We start from the raw sequence: 26,326 nt of genomic DNA on the forward strand, positions 1-26,326 counted from the left end.
TGGCCTTTCCACTAATACTGCACCTGGTCACAAAGCACGAACTACCCAACAATTAAGGTAATAATAATAATAATGTAGTAATAGAGAATAAGTTTTATTGAGATTCCAATACGTCATAAATGTTTATGTATTTTTATTTGTAGTGGAATTTATAGCCAAACTAGGCCTATATATTTTGTTTTATTAGATGTATTGTTTTATAACCTCAAGATATATCAATATTATTTCATTTAAACAAAATTTGAACTATCCTTCACGTGGGTTAGGTACCTATGTATGTATTACGTACGCCACAAGTTAGGATATCATCCTCACCATCTGGATGTGTGGCGGTCCTCCACAGTGCGGTTTTCAAGGAGGTTTCCACGTACTAGAAAGCTGTGGAATGAACTTCCTTGTGCGGTGTTTCCGGGACGATACGACATGCGTACATCCATAAAAAGCGCGTACACCTTCCTTAAAGGCCGCCAACGCTCCTGTGATTCCTCTGGTGTTGCAAGAGATTGTGGGCGGCGGTGATCACTTAAATAACAACAGGTGACCCGTACGCTCGTTTGTCCTACCGACCTACCTACTATTTTGAACGTTTTGTATGACAACCAAAGTAAAAACAATTTACAAAAAATAACATATCATATATATTCGAATAATATTATATGCGGGTGTCCATTAAATTTTTATGACTTTTTTTGTTTAATTTCATTATAAATTTATACAAACTTTATACGCCTTGTTTATTATGATTATACGCACCCTGACTAAGGTATCCCTTTCTTCACTATTTAACCCGTACACTGTGGCTCCATCTTTAGTTGACAGTTGATTGGCTGATAAATTTCCCATCACCATTATATATGGCATGTTGAACACTTCAATAAACACAACACACAAAATGATTACAGTTACACGTATCCTTTAAGATTACCACTGGCTTATTATATTCTGTTGTCGTTTATTATATTTAGTGCGACCGGTTCGAGGGCGCGTACTCTTGTAGTTAGTAGATTTAAGATTACTAGTAACTACTAACTAGATTGTCTGAAATTCTCAACTCTCAACACAACAGGTTATTGTATATCTGTGTGAAGGTATGTCTCGCAGCGCTGAGCGCCGTCGCCCGTCTCTTTCCGAGTCTCGAGAGTCGAGCGTCACTCGTGAGTTGTGTCGTGGCCACTGAATAGTGAATTTTAACAATGAATGTGAATGTGTGCGTTGAAGTAACGTAAGGTAAAAGTGGTGATGACGACACATGACCTTCATGCATGCACTGCTGCGTTCGCGGTCCCACAAGCACTACAGCAATACTATATTAAAATAGGTAACTTATTATAAACGTTTTGTTTCTTCATGATTCTAATTACCAATTAGAATATTAAAAATGTATAAAGAGCACTATTGATGGAACCTGTGAATCGCGTGGTATACGGTCACAAAAAAAAAAGAACACGTCAGTGACACCCCAGCGACCGGGATGCGTATATGGCTTTCCGGTATCACCTCGTCCCCTCGAAGTGCGACGACGTCGATATGCCTTTTCTGGGCGAAAATATCTGGAAACACTTATTCACCTGGTTGCTCGAGGTAACCTGCTTGATACGGCTTTTCAGCTACTTCAAAGGGTCACGACTAGAGAAATCCGTCCCCATTTCGGGACCTTTTACTAGACCAGTTGAATATGTTTTTTTACCAACATGCTTCTAATAATGTATTATAATATCGTATTTACTACGTCTCTGTCTTAGCAACAGTCAGCGACCGGGTGAGATTCTTTTGATGTCATATCATTTCTTGTTGCGAAATCGAATCGCGTGGCACCAGTCTTCCCTTAACTAAAATATGATAGTGGAACGCGATAGCTGGTCCATACGCTATGATCATTGACGAGCGCTACTTGTGGTGACAGGATGATCCTGTCATGATAGCGAACCCTGCTTTTTTGTTAAAAATAAAAATCGATATTTTCTTTGAATTAACACTTTTCCTTATAAGACTGTTAAATTATTCAAAAAAAACAGGCTTCGCTGTGTGAAATGTTTAAAATGGTTAAAAAGGTACATTTATATTTCATAACTTATAATTCACAAAAACCCGGGCCGGCTTCACAACTAGCCTGAACAAGACACGCAATTTATTTCAAAAAGTATTTATTTACGAAGTGTAAATAAAAATTTGGCTGAAAATAATCAATTATTAATCAATCATCATATTATGTAAAAAATATTATATATGTCAAAAAGCAACATAGTGAAATTGTCAAAAGCCTTTCGTCAAAACAGATATTATTGTTATTTTTACCGAATTATTAAACTGCTTATTTATAATTTGTACTGCATAAAGCATAATCATGAGTCATGCCATGAGCAGCCCAAGAAATATTCAGCTGGGTATGTAATAATAATTTTTAAAATCACGAAGAGGTGGTTTGGACATGTATATAAAGGTGAAAAAAGAATTGACTATTTTATAAAGCGAATGTGGGGGATATTTTGAAAGACCGTTCCGAGCGTACTTTACTCGATCGAAGTAGCCAAAAGCTATGGCATAACCGAGCAAATTGAGGTCTGTAATCTCTGCCTACCTATCTGGAACATCTAGACCTATGTGTAAAATTACCGATTCTATTAGGATTACATAAAATGCTCGAGTTAAATTACATCAGTGATTCGTCTTTAATCTTCAAGCGGATGCTTTTACCATGAGAGTGTAGCAGTACCTGCAAGAAATAACACCAATTAATATTAATATCTTATACCTAACCTTTATCGTAATAAGTTCGTCGAATTATAGATCGCAGAAATACATATAAATCGTGCATATTTAGCCGTTAGAGCGTTAGGCAGACTAAGCTCTTCTGACCATAAAAGTATTTAAGTTACAAAATACTTACGTTGTCATATTTCTTCGATTTTAGTATTTGAAACGTATCAGAAGGCGAGATTGGTTTTTGTACAAACTATGGCAGAGCTGGCGACAAGATCGACAAATGTGAAGTGCCTTGAGAGTGCTGGAGTTTTAGGTAATTTTTGTAACTGATTAAGTAATTTATGAATAGTTATGAAAATTAAATATTATTATAAGTTGTTGAAGATCATATCGAATTCTGGTGATAAAAGCAGGTAAAACTAATGACGAGAGGTAGAATAAATTTTGTGATTATTTGTAAAAACGCAATATTTTGTTATTGTAATTAATTTTATTAACGCAAGAAATACAAAGAAGTAAAACCTTTTAAGTTAAATACATTAAAACAGTCCATCTTGTCTGAAATTCTGATAGGTAGAAAGAAGCGTACCTAAACAACGTTCTTCTTCTTCTTAACGTGCCGTCTCCTTGCGAAGGTTGGCAATCATTAGGGCAATTTCAACTTTCGATACAGCTGCTCTAAATAAAGATCTTGTGCTCTTCCCAAACCATTGGCGCAAGTTTTTAAGCCACGATATCCTTCTGCGGCCAGGCCTCCTCCTGCCTGCCACTTTCCCTTGCATGATTAGTTGAAGGAGTTCATATTTCTTGGCATTACGCATCACATGTCCAAAATATTCTAACTTTCGTTCCTTAATAGACGTAAATATCTCTGTAGCCTTTCCGTACGTAACACGATGCTATTCCGTACGCGCTCTGTCCAAGAAATTCTCAGCATACGTCTGTACACCCACATCTCGAACGCTTCCAGTTTTTTTGTCATAGCTTCTGTCAGCGTCCAAGCTTCTACGCCGTATAAGAGTACAGAAAAGACATAGCACCGCGCTATGCGTATACGAAGAGAGATGTTTAGGTTCCGGTCACAAAGTACTTTTTTCATTTTTGAAAAGGCGTTGCGTGCTTGCTCTATTCTGCATCGTATTTCGAGGCTGTGATCTCCTGAGTCGTCAACCATTGTGCCTAGATATCTGAACTTGGCAACCCTTTCAAGACTTTGACCATTGAGGGATAAAGAAGTGGTAAGCTCAGGTGTACGGCTTATTACCATGTACTTCGTCTTTTTGGTGTTGATGTTAATACCATACTCAGCACTGACAGAAGCTACGGAGTTGACTAGTCTTTGAAGGGCCTCAAGATTGTCCGCGATTAATATCGTGTCGTCTGCGTACCTAATATTGTTCAACATTTTGCATTAATTGATATTCCGTCTTTGCAGTTATCAAGCGCTTCCGAAAATATGACTTCAGCATACAAATTAAAAAGTAAGGGTGACAAAATACAGCCTTGTCGTACGCCCCTTTCTATCTCGATGTATGATGAAAGTTTCCCGTTGACCCTAATGTTTGCACGCTGTTTCCAATATAAGTTTCTGATGAATCGACAGTCTTTAAGTCCAAGCCAATTTTCTGGAGCACTTCCATCAATTTGACATGTTGAACTCGGTCAAAGGCCTTTTCATAGTCAATGAAGCAGACAAATAGATCTCTATTCATATCCCAGCATCTTTGTTCCAGCACCTGATAGCCGAAAAGTGCATCTCTTGTACCCAAACCGCTTCTAAAACCAAACTGGGTATATATAGTAAGGACTCACATTTCGAGTAAATTCTGCTATGAAGTACTTTTAAAAAGAGCTTCAAAACGTGACTCATGAGTGAAATTGTGCGGTAATCACTGCATTTTTTGGGATTATTGATTTTTGGTAGGGTGATAAATGTCGATTTGAGCCAGTCAGAAGGAATCGTGCCCGAGTCGTAGATAGCATTAAAGAGGTTAACGAGATAATCTAGATTACACTCTTCGATTTCTTTAATAATCTCGACTGGTATGTCATCGGGACCACAAGCTTTTCTTGTTTTTGCATTTCTTATGGCATAATAGACTTCACTTATCGTAATGGCTGGTCCCGGGTCACAAACGAAATCTACAGGATCAGATCGAGTGTCATGAAACAGCTCAGTAACATATTGTTCCCATGTTACTAACATGTCATCGGTGGAAGATGCATACTTGCCATATTTATTGAGAAGAGTTACTTGTCTGCGTCCTTGATGTTTAGGAGATATAAGCTCTTTAATCTTCTTATGCATATTAAACCAGTCAAACTTCTTATCCAGTTTCTCTATCTCAGAACAAAGATCACCATACCATGTTTCTTTTGCCTGTCTTATTTTTTTCCGTATTAAAAGTTTTATTGTGTCATACTTTTCTTTGTTCGTTTTATTTTCACGTCTTTTATCCATTAATTCCAATATTTCGTCAGTAATCCATTTCTTTTTCTTCGTTCGTGGCGTCGACGTCAAGATCTTTTCACTTGTGTCAAGTATTGTCGTCTTAAAACTATGCCACGATTGTTCCATGTCCGAGAAACCAGGATTAGCATTGTTTTGTTTTAGCCTACACATGTCGTCATTGATGGCTAAATGAAGTTGTTTTTTGGATTCAGGGTTTTTTAATTTGTCAAGGTCTATTCTGGTGATTTTTGGTTGTTGTTGGATTTTCTTTAACTGAACCTTTATTACGGCCACAATAAGATTGTGGTCAGATCCAATATCGGCTCCGGGATATGTTTTAGCAGATTTTATGCTATTCCTATGTCTTCTGCTGACCAATATGAAATCTATTTGATTACGTACGATCTTCTCTGGACTATCGGCTGGTGAACGCCAAGTGTAAAGTCTTCTGGGTGGTAACTTAAAGAATGTATTAGTGATGACAAACTCACGCTCCTGGCAGAACTGCACCAACCTTTCTCCTCGATCGTTTCGAACCCCAAGCCCAAAAGTGCCAAAAACATCGGGTACTGGACCTTGTCCGATTTTGGAGTTAAAATCACCCGTAATTATTGTTGTATCATGTTTTTTAGTTATTTTGAGGGCTGTTTCTATGTCATCGTAAAATTCCTCATTCATATCGTCACTTTTGTCTGCAGTAGGTGCATAAACTTGGATTATGTTGATGTTAAACGGCTTAGCTTCAAGTTGTAATAACATTACCCGGTCCGAAATGGGAAGAAAATTCCTTACAGTAGATCGTAGAGCGTCTTTTATAATTACTGCAACACCATTTCTATGATGTTTATTATCATTGCTACCCGAATAGTAGACTGTAGCATTTTCTGAAGTTACTATACCATTCCCATTCCATCTTAATTCACTTATTCCAAGGATATCAAGCTCTAACCTATTCATTTCCATTATAACATTTTCCAGTTTACCGTCTTCGTACAAGCTGCGGACATTCCAAGTTGCGATCTTTATGGTTGACCCGGAGATTCTTCGCACCCTCTGACCATTTAAAAATACTATATACAAATACTCTACTTGGTGCAACATCACATTTGGCGTGCCTCTAGGTGTGCATCTCCTTTTTGTTATTTTCATTTATTCTATATCTTCAAAACTTTCTACCCCTTACCATTTGTATGTAGAGAAAAAACATAAGCTAGTATTGTTTGCGGACGACACTTCACTGATTTTCAAAGTGAAAAGAAATCAAGCTATGTATGACGAAGTGAACGATATTCTATCTGACATCGTGTACTGATTTAGCGCTAAAAACCTATTGTTAAATAGCAAGAAAACTAAATACATTAAACTTACCGTACCAAATGTCAAAAATGTAATTGCAAATGTTTTGTTAAACGGAGAGGTGATAGAACCGGTGGAATCTGTTATATTTCTTGGCATAACTCTAGATTCCAAATTACAATGGGGCCCCCATATTGAAGGATTGGCGAACAGACTTAGTTCTGCAGCATACGCGATTAAAAAGATTAGACAATTAACTGACATAGATACGGCGCGACTAGTATACTTCAGTTATTTCCATAGAATTATGTCCTATGGTATATTGCTATGGGGCAACGCTGCCGATATTAATACTTACAATATTTGTGCTGCAGAAGAGGTCTAGGTCCTAAAGAATCATTGGGAGCAAAATTCAAAGAAATTAGCATCTTGACTGTTGCTTCTCAATATATTCTTGATAATGTAAAGTATGTTCATAAGCACACAAGTGAATTTGCCAGAAACTGTCATAACCATAATTTTAACACAAGGAACAGACACAAACTTATGATGCCTACTACTAGGCTAAGTCGAGTTAGTCTTTTGTAGGGCGATGTATATGCTTTTACAACAAGATCCCAGAAAATGTTCAAAACAAAAGTATTACGTCATTCAAAAGAATTGTTAAAAAACGTTTGTGTGGTAAAGGTTACTATAACGTACATGTCTTTCTTAATGATACCACAGATTGGGAATGGAGTGACCGCCCTCAGGCTATTATATAAGTTTAATTGTACAATATTACTTTGTAAACATATTTATCCGATGAAAAAAAAAGCCCGCTGAGTTTGTTGCGCCCATTCTTCTCAGGTCTGAGGCATTCATTTTGGAATGGGTGGTAGTTTTTGACTTTCAATAAGTGATTTTACATCCTATTTTGAATAACAATATTTGAATTTGAATTTGATGATCTACAGATATACGAATCTTTTGAAAATTGGTTTACTAGGCTACTTGTAGGCTTAAACGATATCACTAAATGGTGTGAGATGTTTTAACCTCGCTTAAATCCATACAAGACACAGGCAATCGTTATTGGAAGTTCATTCTTTATATCTCGTATTGCTTGGTCGAATCTTCTTAGCGTAGACTTCGTTACCTAATTTTTTACCCATTCCCACCAATAAAAAATTTTCTAGCTCAATCTCTTCTATTCTGTAATCGTGAATGTATGTGTATGTACACCTATAATTATGTGCTAGCTAAATCTAAATCTTACTTACGAGCAACTTTATAAACTTAAACATCTTAATAATTTTGCAATTAGTTTCATATTTGAGTAACCCAAAAACTCAGAGTAGTTTTGTTTATTTGAGTGATTCGCATGAGCTCGAACGATAATATAAACTTTAAATTATTATTTTTATGTTGTTTTAAATAAAATCTTCTGCATCTTAAGTTACCCGGAAGAGATCGATGAGTAGCCTAATAATTGTGCTACCATAACTCTTAATATGTACAAATTGTAACATAATTTTTAGTGCATTAAAGAATTTTCATTTATTCATTAGAGTTTAATTAATTTTCAAATAAACGGTGACTGACCTTTGGACACAAATAGAATATCGATTTGACCACCTCACGACTTGTATTTGTGTTGAAAATTGTGTTTTTTTTTGTCGCCAGAGCTATTACGACCGCTACTGTCAGACGCTTGCAGCACAGTGCGGCAGTGTGCGGTGGTAGCAGCCGCGCGTCTGGCCGAACACGACGAGGCTGTAGCCAAGCAGTTGCTCAGTGGAGGCATGGTCACTACGACGTTGGAGAATCTAAATAAGTACAATGTAATAAAAGTTTAACATACTTAAACGGGACAGGTCACTGGAGGCAGTCAAAAGTATAACAGTGGCCGTGAACTCAAAGTTGATTGATCTTCGCTGACCTGCTGACCGGATGAAGATCATATTTTAACAAATGAAGTTTTTTTAATAGAAATAGGAGGACAAACGAGCGTACGGGTCACCTGGTGTTAAGTGATCACCGCCGCCCACATTCTCTTGTTATTATTTATTTTTATTATGTTTATGAACTTGAAATATCTTCATGTGTTTAATGAATCAAATTTTTAAAAATAATATTTTTTTAGTTACACTGAACTGTTTGCCAAACGAACTCAATTTGGCAGTTCTCTTCTCTAATTTTATGAATTCATTCTTTTTTGGGGATATGGATAAAGATGCCAATTTTCTTATAACAAAGGTTTTTAATGAAATATTATTTACGGGCATCGTCTCAAGCCAATGGACAGAATCAAGCATTATATTTATACACAAAAAAGATTCAAAGGATGATATCTGGAATTATAGATCCATATCTATCATTTTCAATGTACAAGGGTTTTGCGAGACTCATTCTGTATAGAATACTAAACAGCCTTAATGAAAATTAACCGTTAGACACATGTAGGGTTTAGAAAACACTATAGTACCTACAATCGATCCCATACATCCTACCTCTATCTAGACTTGATAGATTGCTCCAACCCACAGCCTTCGACAGCCTCAGACATGGCAAGGTCTTATAGAGCGGCGTGTCTAAATTTTAGCGAGCTAGCATCTAATTAGAATATTTTCTAGGGAATTCACTCTTACCAAAGTTATTTGACCATGATACGATTGAACCATCTAAGAGTCGCTAACATACTGGAAGAAAGACCAAGAATACTGAATGCCATGAGAGATTCCGAGTTCGTAGCAGACAGAAGCCGACAACCTATCTGCGTTTAATTTGCAAAATCAATACTTAAATATGCTCAAATTACTTATAATGATTTGTTTTTTATTTTTGTCGTAGGTCTAAAGTAGTAGTTAAGCACTCTAGATATATACCTATCACTCGCGGCTTCCCCCCGTGCCTAAAAACTGCACCTTCGTAAGAATTCTTAACTAACGCCTTTAAGTGAACAAGACCGACTTTAATGGCCTAAAAAGCTATTTAATTTTATTACTCAGGTGTACTACAAACGATCCGCCCTGTATCTTTTGCGAGCAGTTGCCAAGTGAGTACTTATTGATTCTTAGTTAATTAATTTAAATTGTGAACCCGCTGTTCATGGATCAACACGGGAGGTTATAATAGATGCATTGGATAATGTGTATTTGGTATGTACCGTATATGTTTTTTTTTTTATGACTATACTTATATTATACCTGAAGTTTAAGAGATTTTTCTATGTTTGAATATTTATTGTAGTTAGATGAATTCAATGTTTTGGTAATTATTAAGCTCTACTTTACCCAGCTAGAAATCGGCCAAGTACTTGTCGCAAATATATAGTTCCAGTGGCTCTGGTAATCTTAAGTGCCCACCTGAGACAAAGCCCACTGATAAACAGTTTCGGTTAACCCCAGAAAGAGCAAGCGTAAGGGTGATAATTAACAATACAACTTTAAATAAAGTTATGAATTTTTTTTATGAAAAAGAACCAGACGAGCATGACGTTCAGCTGATGGAAATTGATTACTGGTGGAATGTTATTACAGTAGTGTTGACAAGCAAGTTAGTACCTAGTCGGTTATCAGCAATTATTCATTCAGTGCTAACTATTAATGTATTCAATTAGGCACAACGAAGAATTGGCTTCCGCTATCGTTCGCTTGGGTGCTTTAGAACATATTGTATCGTGCTTGGAAGATTTTGATACGCAGGTAGGACGAGTTTATATCAAGTAACAAAGAGTAACATAGCTTTTGAACTTAAACTTTCATAAAAAAACTAAGTGAGAATTCCCGCTATCGTACTCTTGGAAAAATTGCTTAAATTTTGTTATTAGCAAATATCGATAATATATTGTTTGACGAGCTTCTAGCAGATAATATTATCAGTAGTAATTTTATATTATAAAAACAAATGATTGAGTTGAACAAGGCAATCCTGAGATTTTTCATTATTTCTTCGCTATTGGTCATAGTTTAAAATGAGATCAAGTTGATTGTAAGCATAGCTTAAAAAAAATCGAAGTAGGTATACCTACACCCACAAACAAGAATTACCACTTTATATTATTAGTCAAGATGCCCTGAGTACCTGATATTGTATCTGTCAATAGGTAAAAGAGAATGCTGCATGGGCGTTGGGATATATCGGAAAGCACAGTGAGCATTTAGCTGGATTGGTTGTGGACGCAGGGACGCTTCCTTTGCTCGTGTTAGCATTTCAAGAGCCAGAAATGAGCTTGAAGCAGGTTGGGCACAAAATAATATTATATACTTACATTTAATATTTTTAGTTATGGAAAATTATTATAGATGTTTAGAATTATAGAATGTATTGAAGTCTGTGGTTCAAGATTGCTGCCGGGGCACTTGTAGACCTGGCGCAACATAAGCCTGAGGCCGTGGTAGACGCTGGTGCCATTCCCCATCTAGTGCGAGGCCTAGAAAATCAAGATCCCAAGTTGAAGGTAAGTGTTAGTTGTATTTTGCATAATGCCTTTGATAGTAGTAAAAGAGGTGGGTGGTTTGAGCCGCCTGCTCGGTTTTCCGTCAGTTAGTACGTTTTTTGCAGAGTACGCATCACATGCAGGTCCTGGTTGCGGAATAGGGACGGATTCCCAAGAACTGTTAAGTCTGGTACCTGGAGTATGTACCTGGTCATAAGTCTGGTACCTGGTCATTTGTATACAAAAACAATATTTACGTAAGCGCCTTATAACATTTTTTAATTTTGTGATAATATAAAATAACGTGAAAATGTTTCCTAGAAAACTCTGTGCAAGTTTAAATCAATCAATTTAACTTCAAATAACAAAATACCGCGATTTTCTATCAAAACGGTAATAAAATTCGCGCAAATATACCGAGGGTTTTTGTTTTTCGACTCTTGATGACAGGAAAAATGTTATTTTTTGGTCTACCCTTAACATTAATGCTTTAAAATTGAACAGTTTAATTTAGGTAAATGTTTATTCCCGCAGCGAAGCACACTGTGCGCCTTGGGCGCAGTGGCCAGTGCTCAGCCCGAGCTGGCTGAAGCGACGGTCGCGGGCGGGGCTCTGCCCCCAGCCCTGCTGCACACGGGCCACGACTCGGCGCCCGTCCGACGAGCAGCCGCCTGTTTGATACGGGACATTGTCAAACATTCAGTGGATGTATGATTTAACATTGATATTCTTAGCCTTGTTGTTTAATTAATATATTGTCCAATCGATCAAACAAGTAGACACTTTATTAAATTATTGTTGAGTATGGAGGAGGCCTAGTATCAAAATGGTATCTACCTAGTGGAACGTATGAACGTAGATCAATAAACTATCCAAATAAATCAATTTCCATGATATCATTTCGGAACAACCTGTAAGTAATCTAGTTGCCGCGAGCTATCGTAGGTATTGACACCTAATTGTTGCCGTTCCGAACTCGTAGGTGAGTGGCACCCACGCTAGGGTAATTAAAATTTGCTTTTTTGAAGAAAATATATTTTGATTGTTTGAAAATTTCAATTGTTTACTTAAATTTCAAGACTTTTTTTAATTGTTTAGGCTAAGTTGTTCTATTCGTGTGTTCATTTAATGTTGCTATTGTAGCGACACGCTGTAGGTAGGTATATAGGACGGCAGGTATTGGTGTCAGGAGGATTGCGTCTACCTACGCTTATGTAGCCTTTATACGCACACATACTTCCTTTCCACCCGGTTGTGCCTAGGTAGGCACTACGCGGCCAACGCAAGCTTCTCTCCAAATTTAAATAATTGATAGCTTATTAATTTTGACTAATCATTTTATGGCAAAGCTAGCTCAACTAGTCGTAAACACCGGCGGGTGCGGCCCGTTGGTAGATCTGCTCTGCGAGGAGACGTCTGCGGATGGCACTCGTGTTCCTGCTTGCTTGGCCCTTGGCTACATAGCAGGTCAAAATGATCAACTTGCCATGGCCGTTATTGAGGCAAAAGTAAGACGTAAATTTTGCTCATTCACAATATTAAGACAGCGAATTCACACGAGGGGCTTCTTATATATTTGTAATATTATGTTCAGTAGAATCTTATATTGTAGTTGTTGGAAGCGAATACTAATTATGACAGTAATCACGACTTTCATCTTCACGAAGCATCCAAACACAAACAATAAATTTAAGCTCTAAAGGTTGATGCATCCAATATACTTACGATAATTATATATTTTTCATGAAATATTTATACTTAAACATGATTCATATATTGGAAGAAGCATCTTACAAACTTATTTGTTTTGTATATTACCGCCATTGTAAAATACTCTATTTGATTGAAAAGATGGATGATGGTTGAGTTTCTTGTATGTTCTACTCACGAAAAAGTAGAGAACTTTTTCCGAACATATTATGGTAGCTGATTTTTATTACCTACTTACTATACAACGTGAATCAAAAAGGTTATAACATCCCTTCAATGCTACGTTATATAAGTCATATGCAATAGTATTGTGATGTTTAAATTTGAATAAATAAAATAAATAAGAATAAAAAAAGCCCCTACAAAATAAAAATATTATTTTTCAATTTATTTTCTCTGACAACCCTAACTTTTAAAGAGACCGCCATTTAATATGGGCGGAGCCGTTGTTTGTAAACAAAATTAGGTAACCTACCTACGGACTTAAACATTAGGTATTCGATAATAATAGTACATACCAATCTTGCTGCGCAGCTTTTTAACACTCCTTGAGTTTCACAATAAATACACAGAAAACACCACATCACGTCATGTTGATTATATTTTAGGTAGTTAGGTACCTAAGTAGATACCTAGTTATTTCATCACTAGTACATTCAAAACAGCCCAGGTACATCACACATGATACAGTTATAAGGAGGTACGTAGGCACGTAGTTTTGCAGCAACAAGGGAAGGGTTCAATCATGCACCAATCTTCGGAAACAGGCGTATGAGGGAAGCCTCCTATTCCGGTACCGACGGTGGTACAATTCACGAGCTGCGACCAGATTGTTATTTGTCACCGCACCAACACACAATATCATGTCGTAATATTCATTGTTCCCATAATCTGCCATGATTATCATACGAAAATACTGCAATCCAAAAGTCCAACGCGACGATTTAACAAACATGAATGTCGGAACATAACTAAAGTATAAAAATTATTAAATAAAATGTCCATTGAATTTGGTATTATGATTAAGGGGTATGCACACTCGCCGAAATAACACGCGGCTTGTATTTTTTATGGAAAGGGAAGACAAACGAACGTACGGGTCACCTGGTGTTAAGTGATCACCGCCGCTTACATTCTCTTGTAACACCAGAGGAATCACAGGAGTGTTGCCAGCCTTTAAGGAAGGTGTATGGGCTTTTATTGAAGGTACCCATGTCGTATCATCCCGGAAACACCGCACAAGGAAGTTCATTCATAAGAAAGCTCCTTGAAAACCGCACTGTGGAGGACCGAATTCGGCGGCAGGAATCAGGTGAAACAGCTATTCGGAACACTCCCCATGATAAATGCGGTAGAAGACACACAATGAGGCGATATCTCTACGCAACGCCAAGTGATCCAGCCGTTCACAGAGCACTGGGTCCCCGACAATTCGAGCTGCTCTGCGTTGCGCGCGGTCAAATGGATCGCGCTTACTGGGGTGCGCCAGACCAGATATGACAGCCTATTTGGCTTTGCTCTCCAGATGGCCTCGAAATGACAATCACTCAAGATTTCGAGACCCAGTATTCCGTTACTAGGCGAGGATGTAAAGGAAGTGTTGTCAAAGAGCGGTGATACGACAAATGGGGTTTTATTAGTGGTATACGCGCAAACTTGAGTCTTCTGGGAGTTAAATTGGACAAGGTTAATATTTACCCACATAATAGGGGCAAGCCTCCACATTTCTAAACTCTGGTCTGCTACTCAGAAATTTCTAACTAAAACCCCAATGCTTTGCAAATGCCCGGCCCGGGAATGAAATACCTACCTATCTATAATTAATACGACAATGGTCAGACATCCATTTTGACTAAAGTTATCCGTGAAGAACAATTTCTTAATAGGAGCCTATTAGAATTATCTTTATTGAATAATACATTTTTTTTGTGTTAAGAAGGTACAAGACGAGCTGGACATTCAGCGAATGCTAATTGATACGCCTTGCCCATTACAAAGCAGTGCCGATCAAGAGTTAAGAAAAACAATTGCGCTCGTCACCTTGAGACATCAATCATTCAAATAATCCTACATTAAAGTGCTTAGGTAATAACTTATCAAAAATGAGAACTCATTTAATTTCCAACACAACAAAAATATCTTGAATTAAAAATAGTCCGGTGTGTAGGTTCCTTTACAATCGGCAATCCCTTTGATTTTACAAACACAAACATTCTCCAATCACAGAGCAGTAAATATTTGAATTATGATATTCACATTCACACAGTTTAAAGAGTAAAAATGCCGATAGGCCGAACTTTTTAACCTAAAAATATGCATTACTGAGTTACATAATTGGATTAGAATTACCTACCTTTATTGGTAATTAAAGTAAATACAAATTTAGAATGATTTTCAATGTCAGCTAAAGAAAATGCACATACAAAATAACTTCGTCTTCATGGCAAAATGAGATTATAATTTCCCTCACAGGTGCAATGAGCAGTAGGCATTTTACTATTATCTGATATTATGTCACATCTACGTTATTCATCTGTTTTAGGTCAAAGAGAGTTCAGAAAAACAGCTGATAAGGGTTGCGGGATGCATAGTTTTTGCGAAAACTGTGGACTTTAAATATAACGCTAATTCATTTCTGACTTCACTGATTAGAGATGACCTAAGGAATGTTGGGTTCAAAGCATAGTATACCCTTTTTGATTCACGTTGTATATACCTAATGTTATTTATAAACTATAGTGAACCTCGGTGTGATTTTAACAAATGATGAAATAATGCAAACTTAATTTTATTAAAGGCATTGAAAAATTAAAGTAAAGATAAACAACTATAATATTAATGACGATGTTTCCCTGTTCCTCCGGTGTTGCAAGAGTTTGAAGGGTGGTGATGATTTCCCACACAGTGTTTATACACTCATTTGTCATAGTCCATAAAATAAAATCCGAGTGACTGCTGTCAAGAGGCAATATTATGATCAGAGTGGTACATTGTACATAGCACAAAATGTGCAATGGCATAGCTTATCACCATTACACTAAAACCTAATTATGCCATGTGTCTGGAATGAATATCAAACTTTTAACTGACTTAATTCTATGTGGTACTTTATTTCAAACAACAAAGTATTAGATTTGAAAGGAGTTACTTCTTTAGTAAGTTTCCTAATGTACAGATATTGGGGTTGAGTTATCAATTGTAAAGTAGATCCTGTAGATGAAGCCACAACCTGAGAGTTGAACAAGACATACAATAACTCGAACGGTTGGTTCAGTGGTTAAGCGCTCGCAGGAACGTGAGATTTCGTGGGTTCGAGTACCACATCGTTCATAAATTTTGTTTTCAAAATTAATTTGTGTAATTAATTCCAGAAGTGAGGGTTATCATTTTAAAATAACAAATTTGTTTATTTAATGACAGGCAGTGGTCATGTTATCAGAAATACTCTACATGACCAATGCAGAAGAAGCAGATATTTGTGCTGCAGCGTGGACCCTAGGCCATATTTCAAAGCACTCACCGCAGCACAGTCTGGCAGTAGCTGTTGCAAATGTTTTTCCGAGATTGCTGCAGGTAAAGTTAAAATTAAGATAATTTCTCCCAATGGATAATATAATGTTGCCATTTCCTCACAGGGAATCACAATTCTATCACAATCTACGTCCGTTGTACCATGACTTTGTCTTTATATGACTTGTTATATTATTTTATGAATTTGAATCCATCAAACTCTATAATATATTCTTTGTCTCAGTCCATACACTCTTGATAGAGGGCAGATGTTATAATCCATCTCTCAATTTGTTCATATCTCTCTCTGCTCAAAGTCATTAAAAGTCACTCATGTATCGGATATATAATATATAGAAGAAGAAGACTACAAAGTGAATCACCATTGCAAAATTCAGCTGTTGAGGTGTTATTATCTTATATTAGCAAATTGCACAATGGTTTGAAAAACTACATACCTACATAAGTTTGCTGTAAATCATAAACTTACATCTTAATATTTGTATATAAATACAGTGTCCTGATGTTTGTTTCCAGTGAACTGCTAAACTAATGAACAGATTTAAATGGGGATTACTTCATGGAGTGCAGTTTAGTCCAACTTGTGAGAAAGGATGGGATCGAAATTTTTTATTTCGATTTGGGACCCATGTTTATTTTTATTTTTAAATATTTGTTTTGTATGGGCATATTTTTCTATGAGACAATATAATGACACATGGCTTGACAGTTCTACTGTGAAACAATTTTATTATAAAAACAGGGAGCATTTTTTACAAAATAATTCTTGATGTTTTGAAATATTATTGGCAAATTCCTATAAAACAGTATTTTTTTTATTATCTACAGAACAACATCTGTAGTGTCAGCTAGTATATATATATATCTGTGCTAGTTGATCAAGTAAATATCACATATTTATCTCTATTAACATTCTCTAATATGGCAAAAGAAAATTATTATAAGAGTATTCTTGTAAAACTTGTGTTTAATCTCAAACAGTTATATACAAGTCCAAAATCATCAGGAGAGGTGAAAGCTCGAACATCATGTGCTTTAAAACAAGGTCTGCAGTGTTGCTTACATAGACCAGCTTTAGAACCCTTACTCCATGCAGCACCAGCCTGTATCTTGAAGTATGTATTGGCACAGTATGCAAAGGTAATATACAGGTGACACCCAAATATCACTTTAGTAGACAGGACCATCATCCAAATTGTCATCCTCATCTTCATATGATTCACCATTATCAAAGTAATTGTTAGCATAATCTGTTCCATCATCAATCTCATCCTCTTGTTCCTCTTCATCTTCAAGGTCCTCATCAATGTCATCCTCATTCTTAGGAATCTGAGCTGTGCTAGTATTTGTATCAACTACTTCCATAGTGTCTTCTTGGCTCTCCTTCTTCTCTAATAGTTTCAATCGCTTTTCTATATCTTTTGGATCATCTAATCTACGTTTCCGTAGGGTTGACCTAACAGAACCGGCCTGTGGTCTCAGTTCTGGCGGCATATTGTTCCAAACACAATCAAGTAAACGCCTACCTTTATCATCCAGAGCAAGAAGTTTATACTTGTCAGAGTACCGTTCAATGCCGTCAGTTTTTTTATAGGCCTTTACATAAGCAGGGGACTCGTGTAGATATTCTAAAAATTGGTCTTTTACGATCAACATATAATCAATAGCTGCATCACAGTTTAATGGCAAAGGTTTATTTTCTAGTTTGGGAAACAACGGCGGCGGAGCAAGGACTTGAGTTGTGTTTTCACCTCGCGTAATTCCTAGGGCTTGAAGTTGTTCATGTGTTAGGGAGACAGTACTTCCTCGTCCTCTGCCTCTACCTGCCATGCCTTTATGTTTAGTTATGGTTCAATTAGAAAGAAAAAATAGAACAAGTTCAAGTATAAATAGCTTATTTTAGTGTTATTAATATAATTCAATAAAAAACGTCTAAGTGCATGTAAACAAAGTATTTGTGTCTATTGTCTTGTCATCTGTCAACCTCAATTTTTCATAGACGATTTATTCTATATTAAGATTAATAGTATAGGCATAGCCGACTATACATAGTTATCAAATAACACTAACAGCGTTGTTACAACTGATTTGATATTGGCCTGCGTATAATCCGAAACAATAAAGCCGCGTTTCCACTAGGCAGCATTTGGCGCGCGTCATGTGACGCTCAACATGTTCAGCAACGTTGCACAACAGCGCGCGATGTTGCCAGCTGGCGCGCAACATGACGCGCGGCTCTTAGTTTGTTTAGAGTATTGGTAGTTGAGCATAAATTGTTGTCGAGTGGAGACGTGACGTAATAATACCAACACACAACAATGTCTGTAGTGTGGTGTAACGAACGAGTGCTCAAATTAATCGAACTGTACCAAAACTATGAATGTTTATGGGATACTGCTCACAGAGACTATAAAAAAAAATAAAAAAAATTGATGCATGGGATTCAATAGCGAAAACACTAAATGTGTCTGCGAAAGAGATTGAAAGCAAGATACATTCTCTTCGATCGCAATTCACTCGCGAGAGGAAGAAATTTAAATCTTCAAAAAAAAATAGGAAGTGGCAGTGAAGATCTTTTTAGCAGTAAATGGTTTGCATATGAACCTTTGCTGTTTTTGAGAAAAGGTGAAACAACAACTGGAAATAACGACACAATTGAGAATCATGTAAGTTTTTTATTATTATTAAATACTAACTTGTAACCCTTATTAGATTATTAATGTCTAGATAGACAGTTCAAGCGCCAAAACGCTAAAAAATTGATGTGCCACTTGTTGGCTGAGGAAATGTTTTTTACGTTGCGATTGCAGCCGAACACTCCATCTAGATATTCATTCATCTAACCCTACATATTTGTTTTATTTAAGAACGTTCATTTTACCAAGACACCCTCCCTTGTTCGCTAATGAAATAGTTAGAAAAACTATCTCTTATGATGGATGGTACCAGATACGTGTCTAAATTTTCATTGACATCTTCTAAAGGATTTAGATTATTTCCTGTTACTTCATTACGCCAAGAACCGTTCATTACATTAAATTCAGAATCTTCTCTGTCATAAGTTCCTGGTGGAGTATACAAGGCTCTGGAACGCTTATTTCGACTCAAAAAATTATGCAAATATACACAAGTCGTAGTAACAAGCTCAGCATTATCAAATTTAAGTTCAATTGGGCTCTGAAATATATGAAAAACAACAGACATCACACCAAAAACATTTTCTACTATTCTTCGTGCTCGCGAGAGTCTGTAGTTAAAAATTCGTTTTATGTTACCTTTTTCGTACGTTCCAGGGTAAGGTCTCATTAAATTTTCAGACAACGCGAATGCACTATCTCCAACGAGTACATAGGGTAATTGCACATTAGTTGGTTCTAAAGTTTCCACTGGTGGCAACGATAGTGCCTTGTCAGTCATTTTCTTATAGTATGCTGTTTCACGAAATAGTCCTGCGTCAGATGATTTACCTTTAGCACCGACATTTGCATTAAGAAAATTATATTGTGCATCAACAATAGCTAAAAGGACTATACTAAACTGTTCCTTGTAATTATAATATTCACTGCCAGAATTTGGTGGCGCTATAATAAGCACATGTTTCCCATCTATAGCACCGACACAGTGGGGAAAATTCTACAACATGTTAAATTTTCTTGCGACATCCTTCCATTCCTCTTCATTTGATGGAATCTGAAATGTTTCATACATGAGTTAAATAAATAATTATTTTTTTAGGTGGAAGACCATAGCTCAACGCAACACCAAGATGAAGAAGCGCGAGCTGATCAAACCGATACCGTGACCGAAACAATTCCGCAAACTGAGAAAAAAGTAGCAAAAAAGCCTAGTCACGACGAAAAAATTGATGAAGCTTATGAAGTAATGAAGAATGTAAAAAAAAAATTGGAGGAGAAAGATGAAATGACAGATGAATTTTATGTTTATGGGAAGTATGTGGCATCCGAACTTCGAAATATAAAGGACGAATATTCTACTCTAATAGCCAAACAATTTATAAATAATATATTGACTGATGCTCGTATTGGAAAGTATCGACAGGAGTATAATACGTATGGCTATAGTACAGGACGGCAAAACACACCCGGCACATCAACAAGTAATGATGGCACCACAAACCAGGACAGTGTTGAAATTAATGATGAAGACGTTAATTTTGAATTACGTAATATCATATCAGATTTACAGGATTAATCCACAATTAAGGGTTTCTAAATCATTAACAGAAGTTGATTATTTGAATAAAGATTAATATTTGACCTGTCTAATCTTTTATTTTACACTTACCCTTACATAATCTTTTAAACTGTGAATCAGTGCTCTGCAAACTTCTGGTACAATTTTACTGATTAATTGTCTTGATATTTTGAAGGTGTAGGACAGTGAAGTATAGGAATCTCTGGTTGCCAAATATCGAAGTGTAACAGCCAATCTGAGAGTAGCACTAGTTGCATTTCGAAATTTTGTATCTTGCTTCGATATTATGGGTTCAATTTTTTGTAACAGTATCTCGAAGTCTATTTTACTCATTCGGGTAAAATTCGTAAAAGATCCATCAACCACACGGTGATCATTGAATACATTTTCTTTATTTTGTAGGTATTTTCTAACCCACCAACGTGGTTTTTTTATTTTTGATGCATTTTTTGATAAAATTATAACCACTGCCGCTGAAATCAACACTAGTTCCTCTGTCGACATGTTGTCGACGACTGACGATGCGTAGACAGACAACGTTGTTCAACAAAAGTTGCGCGCTGACTTTCAACATGTTGTGCAACATGACGCGCGCCAAATGTTGCCTAGTAGAAACGCGGCTTAATACTCGACTATGGTATAGGTAGTTAGTACGTTGGTGGGTAGCTAGTAGCTATTGTGTAGATACCTTAAATAAGGTTATCTACCCACTCAGTCAATAGGGACAAAACTATTCGATAACAAATAACCTGATTTATCCTAAACTAACTCTAGATAAGGCAAGTTACTCAAAGTCATTAAAATTTAACCCTAACTCTTGAGATCGGTGACCATGAAGACCGTAGACTGAGGCGAATCCGACACGTTCCATAGTTTAACTAAAACTAAACTTCAATCCTCTGTAATTCTATGAAAGCATAGAAATATTATTTAATCCGAATCAAAACCCATGAAAGCTTTATATAGGTATTTATTAATTTTATATTTTTTTTATTAACAGGAATTTTTACTTTTTGTAATTTTTATCGATCATTTTTGGTTAACTCTAACTAAATTTTGTCTAATAACATTATTTAAATCTGATTTCTTCACTCCGCATTTTTATAGTATTTTCATTGAAATCTAAGTTCAAGAGTTGAATCAGCATATTTTTCTTTCGGGTATATTCAAATATTTTTAGAAAAAATAGGATATCACTTATTAAAAGTCAAAAACTACCACCCATTCGAAAGAGTGTGCCTTAGACCTGAGAAGAACGGGCGCAAGAAACGCAACGGGTTTCCTTTTTTTTTCTCTTAAAAACTATGGTAGAACAATAAAACTTATTATTTAATAACCTGAGGGCGGTGGTTCCATTCCCAATTTCTGATATCAAAGAAAGTCATTTATGTATGAGTAGTAATTTAGGTAAATTTTGATTTCACGTATCATAAATATTTTGCACTTTATACACAATATATTATGGATGTAAAAGAATGCCGTGAGCCGCAAATGCTATCATAAGAGATGTGGTTTAAGATCTTTTCAGGGTACCTTTTTAACCGTAACTCTTTTTGTTTTGCGCGCTGAGGTTGATTTAATTCTAGTAACTTCTAAACGATTAGAAGGCGGAATGGCTTGAACGTTTCAAACTCTAAAATATTCATCTATTGCTTCTGGTGAAACTGCTGCCTTTGCTCTCTTTTTCTGTCTGAGTCTTTTTCTCATTCTTATGTCTTCAGAATACAGGACATAAAATGAAGACCTGATAAATCAATTATTAAATTTTATGATGTCGATTTCCATTTTATGTACGCACAGATGGTGCGTCAACTATATGCTCATCTTGGTTTTTTCGAGTGCAGCGACACATGCGGTCTGGCGTTAGTCAGGGATCAATACTGGGTTCTCTTCTTTTTCTCCTAATGAAAATAAATAATCTTCATGAAGTGCTTGAGAATTCACAATGCCTGCATTATGCTGATTAGCTAAAACTCTCCAGAGATTTAATCTAATGCAGATTGCATATCGCTCCAAAATGACAGCTCTGATCTAGTGGAGTTTGAGGAACCGTATGGCATTTAATAAGTCCAAATGCTATATCCTGACTTTCGGTCGAAAGTCCCCCTCATGCATAACTTACGTAAAACACAGCAGGCTATAATTTATTTCAGTCACCTACACAAAGTTGGGTATTTCGATTATATTGTATTGATTGCGCAAGCGGCTCCGGTTCCTTTTACGTTCTTCACGTAGAGCAGCCTCCATTAAAAACATTTCAAGCAAATTTGCAACAAAAATGAAAAGATAACATCTTTAGTTTCGTCATTTTGAAGGCAATATTCCGAACAAACAGTTGTCATATTCAAATTTTCGTTCGCAACGTAAATGAATTAGAGTAGGTTTAGAAATTAGAAATGTCAAACAATGACTTTTGAGACAAAACTTCAGACCGTTGAATAAGTGTAGACTACTGGGCGTCACGTTCAATCAAAGCTCACCTTTCATGATATTGCCGCAGAACACTGCCTTTGGCATTGTTTTGAGGAAATCTAGGAATTCACATTTAGTGCGCAGCAAGCTAGAAATCGCTGTGTGTGTGGAATCACCCTTGAAAGTTCTTATGCCCTCCTCGAAAAGAAACAAAATGCATTTCTGAGGTACTTTTTCAAACTTTCATTTCATACGGGAATACATACAGTATTCCACGATAAAATAGGGTACTCTTTCGAGTTACTACTGTAAAATCATTGCACCGGATGTTCGAGCCGCAGGCACATGCTTTTCATGAGTACTGTGGCTCGCTATACCCATTGAGATCTCTCTCCGCTCTTCTCGAAGTCAACCCCGATTGCAATATATTTGCGGATGGATGGCAGACGATACAGGTGTTTGCAGTTTTGTGAGAGGGATGGGTGAACGGTGTTTGGATTTTTACGTATTAGTTTAACTTGGCTGCAACTTCTAAATAAAATGTAGAGAAATTATATTTTAACATTGTAGTTGCATACTTTACTCGTTATCTACCATTACGTAGTTCCATATAAAATGTAGTTTTCTCGAATCGCTATTTTTTTGTTTTCCAGTGTATAGTAGTTTAATGTAGTCATGTATACGAAATCGTTAAATTCTTTCAGATTCTACCAAATGATGCAAGAGCCAGAAGACTATTTGTTACTACAGGCGCACTAAAAAGAGTACAAGAAATCGATACAGTTCCGGGCACGTCATTAAAAGAATACATATATATTATTAATAGTTGTTTCCCAGAAGAAATAGTAAGGTAGGTATTTATATAAAAGGAAGGTTATTTTTAAAACAATGTCCATCTCTAGAATCTATGATAATTATTCTTGAAAAATATTATTTATTATAATTTAGTTAGTAACTGTGTATTTATTGGCCGTTATGCAGACAGTAGGCAGACTTTAAATTACTTTCACCAACCACTCGTTTGCAAATGAAAAATATAGGTTCTCAGTACACTCAATATCTATACAAATCAACAAATATAGATATTCAATACCTTATAAAAATAAGGATTCAAAATTCATTTTAAGTATTAAAAAGGTATGTCAAACAGCTATTGATCCGAGTTACAAATAATTCAGTGGTTATTCTACTTATTTTGTTGCAAATACGTAATTTATATGGTAACAAACAAAAATATAAAATTAAAGCTTTGAAAGGTTGTTATTATAAATGGTTCTTAGTGGTTGTCGAACATTAAACACCTAGACCCCCAATCGCCTATTAAAATACGTCCGAGGGGCGTTGTATACACGTTAACTATTTAACAATTGAAATGTAATTATTATTTAGCAAAATTATTATAAACGCCAAGACTAGTGGCAGGCTACTTTGCACAGGATGCTGGCTAGATTATAGGTACCAAAACAGCGCCTATTTCTGCCGTGAAACAGTAAGCATTATTGTGTTTTGGTCTGATTGTAGTGTCGCTAAGAATTTTTGAGGTTTTCAGGAATTCTGAGCGGCACTGCATTAGAATGGGCAGGGCGTATTAAGTACTATCAGCTGAACTTTAGACTACTCGTGTCGTCCCTTATTGTGATAAAAAAAAGTTTGTTACACAATTTTGTTAGTTTACAGGTGCGCCTACCTGAAATACGACACTTCATCTTTTCTAAGATAGATATGTTATTTGGACAGATTTTCACTGAATTGTCATTGCGTAGCGTTGTATTTAAAGCGCGGTCGAAACACAACTGAATGAAAACTCTGCCTAATGTCTATAAGGCATATATTATATTATTATTAGTCGTAGACAGACTTTTGCTTCAGACAAGTTTTGAGCGTGATTCTGAGTCAAATTGTTCATTGTACGTCAATGTTATCCGCACATGATAAACACAGTATTTATTTTGTAGATATTATTCTCCTGGATACTCCGATTCACTGTTAGACAGGGTTGAGGCTTACACCCCTCAAGTAAGTTTATTTTTTTCTCTAATATTAAAAAAGAAACTAAGAAATATTTTAATGGTTAATCTTTTTTCAGATACCTGAATTATTTACAGATAGAGTCCCTAGCGACTGTCAAAGTGAAGTAACTATAGAAAATGCCAATTGAAGATTTTTCTTCTAATTATTTTGATAAAAATAAAATTAATTTACTACTACTATTTTTATTAATGTTTTGTAGGGTAGGGTACGTTTATGAAGGTGAGAGTACGGATCTGTGTAAAGAAATTGAAATATTGCAGCGTTGCCTCTTTCGGCGTACCTGGATACTGCGTTCAAAATATACATACCTACCTACAAGGAATATATTTATGAGGAAAAACGCAAGGGCTGTCGAAATCATTTTTTTTTAATAAAATAATAATATAAATATTATTAAAACTGTGTTATAAATAACTAGGTGCCAACTATTTTTGTGGTTTTCTTAAAGTATGTAGTTAATTTGAACTTATAATTATTTTTAAATACGTATAAGTACTTAACTGATATGATGAACAAATTTCTTAATAGATAACGTTAAAAACATATTGTGTCAAAGCCCCCTTCAAATAACTTCTCGTATCTATTCATCTCTTCCTTCGTGTCTATTTACCCCTTACTCGTACATATCACCTTTAATTCGAGAAAAAGAATATTATTCTAGAAATGAGACTGAAAGAATATTATATAATAAGTTTAATTCTACAACAAATGCACTAAGAGTTACACCGAAGTACTTGGTGAGAAGCAAAAAGTAAGGCTCTTATTAATGAAGGCGTCGCAAAGTTGTAAGTTCCAGTTTTAGTTTAAGGTGGGTGTACCACAATGCCAACCTCACAAAAAAATGTAAGGGTTCTTAATCTTCTGCCTGAGAAATCAAAGGAGTTGTTCTAGAATACTATTTTTTCTGTTTGAATTTTTTTTGATGTAGTAATCAATATATCAAGAGGATATTGGCAATGATTTAAATATGGCGATAATATATAATGTCAGTTTTCACCGATTTAGAACGGGTAAGTCCACAGAAGATGCAGTGACTCTTCTCACAGTACTTGTAGTCACCCATTTAGATGAAGGGCCTGTGTAGGAGTATTTCTAGACTTATCGAAAGCCTTGACAGTTTGAATGCCCATCCCACTGCGAAATCTAAAAGTATACATACGGATTTCGGGTAATTATTCTCGAATGGTTTGCCAGCTATCTGACTGATAGAAGCCTGTGTGTTAAAGTTGGTGATCTTCGTGACCTGAGATTGTACCATGACCAATATCTTTCGGCGTGCCTCAGGGCATCATTTAACGTACAAATTTACTGTCCTTTTAAGGAATAAATCACTGACATTTTTACTATTTAAACATCTATTTTAAAGCTTAAAACGAAGAATTATTCATATTCAGTTACATGTCACTGAATAATTCAAAAAATAAAATTGTCATGATAAAGCACGTCTTCTCCATTTTCGTAAATAATGGCAAACATAAGCAAGACTCTACTGTATTTACTTATATTAGAGAAAACCTAGCTAAAATTGATAAATATTATCATATTTACACAAGTAG

The 26,326-nt window shown here is 35.9% G+C and overlaps 2 protein-coding genes and 1 pseudogene across 4 annotated transcripts; 2 read left to right on the plus strand and 1 right to left on the minus strand.

Annotated features, from left to right (window-relative positions):
• Positions 1-1,104: 1,104 nt before the first annotated feature.
• Positions 1,105-25,198, plus strand: LOC126970225 (sperm-associated antigen 6-like). 3 transcript variants are annotated; one of them, XM_050815990.1, is made up of 14 exons: positions 1,105-1,318; positions 2,912-3,016; positions 8,117-8,274; positions 9,442-9,488; positions 10,053-10,137; positions 10,539-10,673; positions 10,779-10,892; positions 11,406-11,579; positions 12,221-12,379; positions 16,002-16,154; positions 17,094-17,252; positions 23,444-23,589; positions 24,695-24,755; positions 24,826-25,198. In XM_050815990.1, exons 1-14 carry the CDS (start codon positions 1,240-1,242, stop codon positions 24,895-24,897), a joined length of 1,647 nt encoding a protein of 548 aa, XP_050671947.1. In that variant the 5' UTR covers positions 1,105-1,239; the 3' UTR covers positions 24,898-25,198. The 3 variants fall into 3 exon arrangements, with proteins under 3 accessions (XP_050671947.1, XP_050671949.1, XP_050671948.1); XM_050815991.1 differs by lacking the exon at positions 1,105-1,318 and adding an exon at positions 2,245-2,384; XM_050815992.1 differs by lacking the exon at positions 2,912-3,016 and having other exon boundaries at positions 1,108-1,318.
• Positions 17,060-18,076, minus strand: LOC126970227 (DNA-directed RNA polymerase III subunit RPC7). The gene has a single exon (XM_050815993.1). It carries the CDS (start codon positions 17,940-17,942, stop codon positions 17,283-17,285), a length of 660 nt encoding a protein of 219 aa, XP_050671950.1. The 5' UTR covers positions 17,943-18,076; the 3' UTR covers positions 17,060-17,282.
• Positions 18,210-20,353, plus strand: LOC126970226 (uncharacterized; annotated as a pseudogene).
• Positions 25,199-26,326: the final 1,128 nt, after the last annotated feature.

The sequence above is a fragment of the Leptidea sinapis genome, chromosome 20 (genome assembly GCF_905404315.1).
Source record: "Leptidea sinapis chromosome 20, ilLepSina1.1, whole genome shotgun sequence".
NCBI lineage: Eukaryota > Metazoa > Arthropoda > Insecta > Lepidoptera > Pieridae > Leptidea > Leptidea sinapis.